We start from the raw sequence: 8,820 nt of genomic DNA on the forward strand, positions 1-8,820 counted from the left end.
TAGATCCACCGAAAAAGCAATATGTAAACAATGATACAAACTTGCATCTAATTATATAATAATAAAAATGATAAAATCCCATCAAAGAACAACAAATAAATCCTCAAGTTGTGTGTTTCAAGAACGTAAAATAAAAATTATAATATTTTGAGCTCGCGTTTTGAACAAACTTGGATAGATTTTGCTTCAAATTTCGCGCGCCAACCTTACGTTACCGCCCTCTACATGCCTATTACAAGGAAATAAAGGCGCTATTGCTCTAACATACCGCCATCGTGACCTGGTAAATACGAAACCATATGTAAATGACGAGTATATAAATTCCCGCGCTCGAGTCATCCAACGTAGTGCCGGCAAAACTGCCCAAGCGGTCACTCATGAAATTTTTCTTATTAGAAAATTAAAAAATGAGTGTTTTCATCATCTTGTCTGTGGCTGCCGTACTGGCTGGTTATATACTATTTTATAGAAAAAAAACAAGCCAGTATGGAGCGTTAAAAATCGCACCGGGACCTACGCCATTGCCAGTTATAGGAAGTTTACACGTCCTGGGCAAGCACGAATCGCCATTTCAATCGTTCACAGAGCTAGCTAAGGAGTACGGGGATATTTTCAGTATAAAATTGGGGGGTGCAAAATGTCTGGTTGTCAACAATTTGGAGTTGATCCGTGAGGTTTTGAACCAGAACGGCAAGTTTTTTGGCGGGAGACCTGACTTCTTGCGTTTTCACCAGCTGTTCGCGGGCGACAGGAATAATTGTGAGTTATCTATTTTTTTTTTTTCGAAATATTCTTTATTTCATTGTTGTTATATAAAACAAAATGGTCCTTCATTTCTGTCTGTTTCTAAGCTTTCTTCTTTTAAAGCACGCAACGGATTTTCATGCAATTTTCACTGTTATTTAGATAATTTCTTACCGAAGGTTTGTTTATACAAATATCCAACAGTAGCGAAGCCACAGGGCGCAGCTTGTATTTACTATTTAGGTACTAACGGCGAACTAAGAAATGCCCACGTGAATCGTCATCGTACATAACTGAAATAAACTAAACTAACTTACCTTAGTACAGAAACACTGAACTTCAGTGTTTCTGTACTAAGGTGCAGAAAGTTTCGCTGAGCTGTAGCCTTTTCGCCTTGCTGCAGCACGGCAATATGTTTCATTTTATGTTTTTTTTTAATTATAAGACTATAATTTATAGACTATAAGAATTATATATCTTATCTATCTACATGGTACATTGCGTATTTTTTGTATGTAAGTTTTTTTTACCTTAAGGAAAACAAGCAATGTACGTCGAGGTCGCTTTAGTCGTACTGTTTGCCGATAGTGTAAAAGTCTAGCCTAGCCTCATAAAGTTGTACTGACAAAGATTATTTACATATAGAGTGTTCTCAAAATAAATTGCCATTTAAAAAAACACCTATAAAAATCCCGTCGAAATTATTTTCTAATTTTCTTCCCGACCGACGGGTCGGGAAGAAATACCCACTAGAGTTTCATTTCAGCGCTCTTCCGTTGTCTTCCCTCGGAGTCGAATCCCAGACACCGCTTTTTTTCGTCTCCATTCTTTCGATCGACAACCTCCGTGGTGTAGTAGTCACCACGCCTGTCCTGGAAATCCTGGGTTCGATTCCCAGCGCAGGCAAATATTATACCTGTGTGAATATACTCGTATAGGCACAAATCACACAGATTGAGCTAGCCCCGAAGTAAGTTTGAGACTTGTGTTACGGGATACTGACTCAACGTTATTAATACTCATATATTCTAAACATATTCAGATATACAACCAAGACGCAGGTCAATCTGAAAAATATCATTTTCCATCTTGATCTGACCGGAGATCGAACCCGGGACCTCCAGTGCAGTCTGGCATCTTTTTGAAATTTTGCATACATATAGTTCGTAGTACGGAGAAGGACATAGGGTACCTTTCATCCTGGAACAATAAATGTTCCCGTGGGAAATTCACGCGGGCGAATCCGCAAGCAAAGCTAGTTAACTATTACGGCGAGATTGAGATGCTTGGGTAGTTTTATATGATGTCGACTGTACGTAACTGACCCATCCCAATGAACTCTTGTAATTCATATCTTTGTGCTCACATTACAAATTATATTCTCAAGGACTTATCAAATCACTGGCTTTTTTTTGCACGCGGACTCGTCCACGTGAATTTTCCACAGGAACAGTTAGGTATTTTTCCGGAATGACAGGTACCATTCTCCGTATGGTACGTCCTTCTCCGTACTTCAAATTAGTTACATGTGTGCAAAATTTCAAGAAGATTGGTTGAGTAGATAGAGCGTGAAGAGGTAACAAACAAACTTATTTTCGCATTTATGATATTAGTTAGGATAGGCGGCGTCTGGCGATTCTTTAGCGCTCTGTATAGGGTAAGAAAGAAAAATTTATTTGCAAGAATCGTGCCAATCGTCTGACAGCTACAGATGCCTGATACCGTTCGAAATGGTGAAGAAAAAGTAGGAAAACGGGTTCCTGGGCTTCCACACACACATAAAAAATTATGGTCACGGAAGTAACCATATTTTTTTTTTTTTTAATTTAATGAGGCCCAATTGCGTTTAATTTTTGCACCCGTTTATTTATAACGTAGCGGAGCGAAGCGCCGGGCAATATCTAGTAAACCTAATATAATAATATAAATTGGAAACTATATATCTATCTGTCTGTTCCGCTTCCACGGCCAAACCGCTTGACCGATTTTGATGAAATTTCGTATGTTTATAGTTGAAGAACCCCGTTCAATACTTACGGCTACTTTTTTCAAAAATCAACCACCCTCAAAAATTAATGTATAAAGTAGTGTAAAATTTTGTCTGTTTTGTCTTTGAACAGATTTTCTTTCTACAATCACGAACCTCGCTTTTCCGAAGCCGGTCAAATGACTTTGACCTTCATGTAGGCCGCATGGCCGAAAATTGCGCGATTTAAAAAAAATGCTTAGCGAGACAAATTTTCACGCGACACACATTTTTGAGCTTGTATTGCAGTAATTTGATAACATTTGTCAAAAAGTTGTAAACACATTTTCGTTCTTAAGAAGAACACGTAATTTATAAATAGAAAAAAAAAAATGGCAATTGTCCGCGACTTCGCCCGCGTGTTAATACCTAGACAGTATCACGATCTGTTTGATACATGCGTGAGCAAATAGAAAAGTGCAGTCAAAATGGATTCTTGATTTCTTTATAATAATAGTATAGATTTTCTCGTAAAGGATCACTCATTACGCACTTAGGTATGCGTTATTGTAATGTAAGTAAAACGTACAAGTTTTTTTTACAACAACCATTTATCTGTAACAAAACACAAATATATTCATTTTACTTTATTACTAATACTGGCTGTTATTTGTGCCTTTGTCTAAAAAAAAAGGGCTGATCGATCAATGCGCGCGCATCGCTAATTTGTGAACTTAAGTAAATTTAAGTAATTTTAAAAATTGATCGAATTTTTTAAATTACTTTAACAAGTAATTAAAGATTTAATTCCTCGCAAATATGTTGTAAAACGTCATATTTGAAAATTACAGCCTATGCTTTATTGTAGCCCTCGCCTAAGGCTCGGGCTAGCTATATGGCCTCTGCTGTAATTTTCAACTGCAATTATATTAATGTACTATTTCAATATAGGATCCGAGGCATTACATATTATAACTTTTACTATGCAACAGTTCTTAATTAATAAATAATAAATAAATAAATAAATAAATAAATAAATAAATAAATAAATAAATAAATAAATAAATAAATAAATAAATAAATAAATAAATAAATAAATAAATAAATGAGGACAAACCACACATATTGAGCTAGCCCCAAAGTAAGTTCGAGACTTGTGTTATGGGATACTAACTCAACGATACTATATCTATTCTATAACAAATATATATAGATAAACATCCAAGACCCGGGCCAATCAGAAAAAGATCGTTTTCCATCATGACCCGACCGGCGATCGAACCCGGGACCTCTAGGTTCAGTGGCAAGAACTTTACCACTGCGCCACCGAGGTCGTCTTCGAATTAATCAATCAAAAAATAGTGTTTACATCGCGTGTCTTTTTACTTGATTTACTTTACTATACTTTCTGCTCTATTTACTCGTAAATTTTTTATCTCTTTTCAATTTCAACGGTGTGTGGTTATATCATAATGACACGCAAACCGCACAGATTAACATATAACTTCCATTTTTAACCGACATCGCGAAAAGAGGGGTGTTCTAGGTTGTTTATTGCTGTGTATGGTCTCGTGACAGCTCCACACTGTCGTCGAACAGTTTGCCAAACTTTAACGGCTTCGGTAAACGTTGCTATAACAGTGCGGTACATAAAAACACTCATACTAACTACTAAAAAACAATCTAAATTAACTTACACATAAAAATATCACCCACCTGCGTCTTTAGTGTACTAAATGCCGGGTAAACACAGTCGCCGAATTCAGACAGATGGCGTCACGGCTGACTGCACATTGCGCAGTTCGTATGAGAGCTTTTGTATATCGCAATGAACAACCGGCAAAGTATTGGGAATCTGTCAGTTTCACTGTTTTGACGACCTCCGTGGCCTAATGGTCATCACGCCGGACTGCTACACTGGAGGTCCCGGGTTCGATCCCCGGTTGGGTCAACATGGAAAATGATCTTTTTCAGTTTGACCTGGGTCTTGGATGTTTATCTATATATGTATATGTTATAGAATATAGTATCGTTGAGTTAGTATCCCGTAACACAAGTTTCTTACTTTGGGGCTAGCTCAATATGTGTGAATTTTCTCCCTATATACATTTATTTGTAAATAAATAAATAAAGACATTAGGACAAATCACACAGATTGAGCTCGCCCCAAAGTAAGTTCGAGACTTGTGTTATGGGATACCAACTCAACGATACTATATTTTATAACAAATACATATAATATACATAAACCTTTTATTTTATATCTTAATTTAGATCTATTGTTTATTTTTTATTTAACTAACATGACAAGTTATTATTATTATGTTGGTACGCATGTTCAGCCACGGGCCCATCGGGAGCCGGTCCTTTGAGGCATTCATGGGGCTGAAGCCAACATTGAACAGGCCCTTTTGTACCTTTTTATTCTAAAATGAGATAATTAGATTAACATTATTATTGTGTTGTATTTTTATATTTCACGCAACATTACGGTCACGATACGCGAGCTTGTGGCCAAACGTAACAACATTGAAAAGAAAAAAGAAAATTAAGACTCTGAAGAAAGATATTTTCGAAATATACGACATGACCCGACCGGGGATCGAACCCGGGACCTCTCGGTTCAGAGACAAGACTTTACTACTGCCCATCGCGGTCGTCGTTAGTGTACATGCTGCATGAAAATCGTCTATTCGCTGCACCTTTGTCCATTTCTCGTTGTGAAAACCATAAATTATTCCAACATCTAGGATTCAAAGTAGAGCGATGCATAATGCAATAGAAACAACTATATGCACATGTATTTTTCAAAAGCTGAATTTTATGACGTTGCGCTGTTTACTATCGTCTTCTTAAAAAGAGTCCCTGCTATCTGATTCTTTTACCTTCCAAATATAAAAGCATTATCTGCATTCTGATTGCGATTCTTTTAACTTCCAAATATAAAAGAGTCTCTGCATTCTGATTGCGATTCTTTTAACTTCCAAATATAAAAGGAGTTTTTGCATTCTGATTCTTTTAACTTCCAAAAAATGTGTAGGTTAAATAGTTATTCAAATTTCATTCATTCAAATTTGTATTTTATGGTCAACGATTTATCGTTAATAATTGGAGCGAATTTCAATTTTGTTTAATCGCGAAGAATCGATTTATGCATAAACCATTGTTTCACGGTTGCCTGCTGACCCACCGGTCAGTACTCGAGGGGATCGCAATAATAGTCCGTTATTGATGGACTTTGGATAAAATCAATTATTTCTGAAACTCTTCGCCACCCATTTCATCTTCATCACCCGCATCAAAACCCAGTCCATGATGTTATATATCTAAGCATACATACGGACAGACAGGAAGTGACTTACTTTATACTGTAACGATAATTATATTACAAAACATACTATTACCTATATATAATTAAAACTAGAATTAGGTTATTAGGTGTAAATATCAAGCAACTAACCATAATATTATAAAGATTCCATTCATATTTTTTATTACAACTGAACCCTGCCTGAGGTCAATCCTCCTTGGGAATGCTATGCCTATAGGCAATATCTCCCTTACTTTAAAGCGGCACCACACGCTATAAACTGGTCCAAATTCAAGTCTGACTTGACTAATCTTCATTCTCTCTTGTCCACAGCTCTTGCCCTCTGCGATTGGTCCAACCTTCAGCTCAGAAGGAGGAACTTAGCTAGAAGGCACTGCGGACCGAAGCAGCACACGGACAGCTACGCCAGGATCGGCAGCGTTGCCACCTTCGAAGCAATTGAGCTCGTCCAAACCCTGAAGAACATCACCAGATCTACGGAGTCCAGCATCAATTTAAAGCCTCTACTGATGTCCTCAGCAATGAACATGTTCGCACATTACATGTGCAATGTTAGGTTTGACGAGGAAGACGAGGAATTCAGGAAAATCGTCGACCACTTCGACGAGATCTTCTGGGAAATCAATCAAGGCTATGCTGTAGACTTCTTGCCGTGGTTGGCACCGTTTTACAAGAAACACATGGAAAAGCTGTCCAATTGGTCACACGATATAAGATCTTTCATCCTGTCAAGGATTGTTAACCAGAGAGAAATGAATTTGGACATGGATGCCCCTGAAAAAGATTTCTTAGACGGTCTCTTGAGAGTGTTGCATGACGATCCGACAGTTGATAGAAATACTATCATATTTATGCTTGAAGATTTCTTAGGGGGTCATTCGTCTGTGGGGAATTTAGTTATGTTGTGTTTAGCAGCTGTGGCGAGAGATCCAGAAGTAGGAAAGAAGGTAAGAGCAGAGATTGATGCGTTTACTAAAGGGAAAAGAGCTGTAGGATTAGTAGACAAAAGACAACTGCCTTACACTGAAGCTACCATTCTGGAATGTCTCAGATACGCGTCATCTCCCATCGTGCCCCATGTGGCAACAGAAAACGCCAACGTGGCCGGTTATGGAGTAGAAAAGGGGACAATCGTTTTTATTAACAACTACGAACTGAATACATCAGAACAATATTGGAGTCAGCCCGAGAAATTTGATCCGTCAAGATTTTTGGAGCTTTCCAAAGTACGTGTCAGGAGGAAATCTCAATGCGACTCTGGTATGGAGTCCGACAGTGAAAGAACAGGTCCCATAGACAAAAGCATAGAGGTGGAGAAAGAAGTAGTGTCAGTTAAGAAAAACATACCTCATTTTCTTCCGTTCAGCATCGGGAAAAGGACATGCATTGGCCAGACGTTGGTTACATCTATGAGTTTTGTCATGTTTGCCAATATAATGCAGGAGTTTGAAGTGGCGGCTGAGAATATTGAAGATTTGCGACAGAAGCCGGCGTGCGTGGCCCTCCCTAAAGACACGTTCAATTTGTACTTAGTCCCGAGGAAACACTGATATTATTACTAGTTATATTCCTAAAATACACATGTTTTTAAGCTAAAATGAATAATTTCGAAACATCATTAAAAATAAACAATTTATGTAAAAATATATATATATATTTTAATCAATGTGTAGTGAAACTGAGTAGTCACATAAAAAGCTTGATAAAAGATAATAATTTTACGAAATTAAATATTTTAGCAAAAGAAAACATGTCAGTCTAAGGGTGATCGCTCAAAAAATTAATTTATTTGTTGAAAATATAACTTAGGTTATTTCGAAGTATGTGATATTCATTGATTTCCTTTTGCCGCGCATTTACGTGATAAATTAGAATATTTTTAATTAACTACTTATTTTGATATAGCCCATTATCAAATTTTAAAATGAATTTGTATATTTATCATTTCTAATATATATATATACTATTGTACAAAAATGGTTAGTGTATACCTATATAATATAATTAAAAAATGAGTTACAATTAACTTTTTTGAAAAAAATCGCGCCTTGTCAATGATGTCGTATAAAAATTTGTTGTATATCTGTAGTGTTTATTTTGAGAATTATTGAATAAATTATATTTTCAAGATTGTAATAAATAGATAAGAAGGTTGTTTTCCTCTATTTGGGGAAAAGTTATTGCATTTATACGATTTTAATAAGTAGTTATTAATAGTCACGGTACCTAACCTTTATTTACCTTGTGCACTCTTGTTAGTAGAAATAATGTTGCCCACAGAAAAAATCCTGGCAAACTTTCGCCGTAAGAAAATTAGATTTTATGGTAATTCTTTCTTTTTTTTTTATTTTATAAATTTTAAATTTGAGAAATCATCACTGGCTGTTTTGTGGTATTAATTAAAAATGGAATGTTCGGTTTTTTTTTTAAATATCTAGAACTGTTGATGATAATTTTAGTTTTTTATGCATTTCGTAGTTCATAAAGTTTTTTTTTTGAACAATTTGTAGTGTAGTTTATTTTGTAATATGATGTAGTGGAAATATATATTTTTGTAGTAAAATAATAACTTTGAATAGAAATAGTATGTTCTTGTGATTGGTAGAATAAATCTTTAGTACTGAAATTATAGATTTAATGCAATTGAAATACTTATTTATTTATCCTAATATCCCTGATCACATTTCAAAATTTTTTTCTGCTTCTTGGTCCTATTGGTACTAGTGCTGTCATCAGTCCATTAGACAAACCTTAGACAATCTAATATCATTATGGCTTT

At 35.9% G+C, this 8,820-nt stretch overlaps 1 protein-coding gene across 1 annotated transcript; it reads left to right on the forward strand.

Moving 5' to 3' along the window:
• Positions 1–332: 332 nt before the first annotated feature.
• Positions 333–7,733, forward strand: spo (spook). The gene is made up of 2 exons (XM_053766424.2): positions 333–759; positions 6,354–7,733. Exons 1-2 carry the CDS (start codon positions 408–410, stop codon positions 7,589–7,591), a joined length of 1,590 nt encoding a protein of 529 aa, XP_053622399.1. The 5' UTR covers positions 333–407; the 3' UTR covers positions 7,592–7,733.
• The last annotated feature ends 1,087 nt before the right edge of the window (positions 7,734–8,820 follow it).

Source organism: Plodia interpunctella, chromosome 29 (assembly GCF_027563975.2).
Source record: "Plodia interpunctella isolate USDA-ARS_2022_Savannah chromosome 29, ilPloInte3.2, whole genome shotgun sequence".
Lineage (NCBI taxonomy): Eukaryota > Metazoa > Arthropoda > Insecta > Lepidoptera > Pyralidae > Plodia > Plodia interpunctella.

Excerpts from the sequence above, each read along its gene's own strand:
- spo (XM_053766424.2), top strand. The coding sequence starts at position 408 with ATGAGTGTTTTCATCATCTTGTCTGTGGCTGCCGTACTGGCTGGTTAT. Across the intron at positions 760-6,353 it reads CGCGGGCGACAGGAATAATT|CTCTTGCCCTCTGCGATTGG; the intron begins GTGAGTTATCTA and ends TCTTGTCCACAG.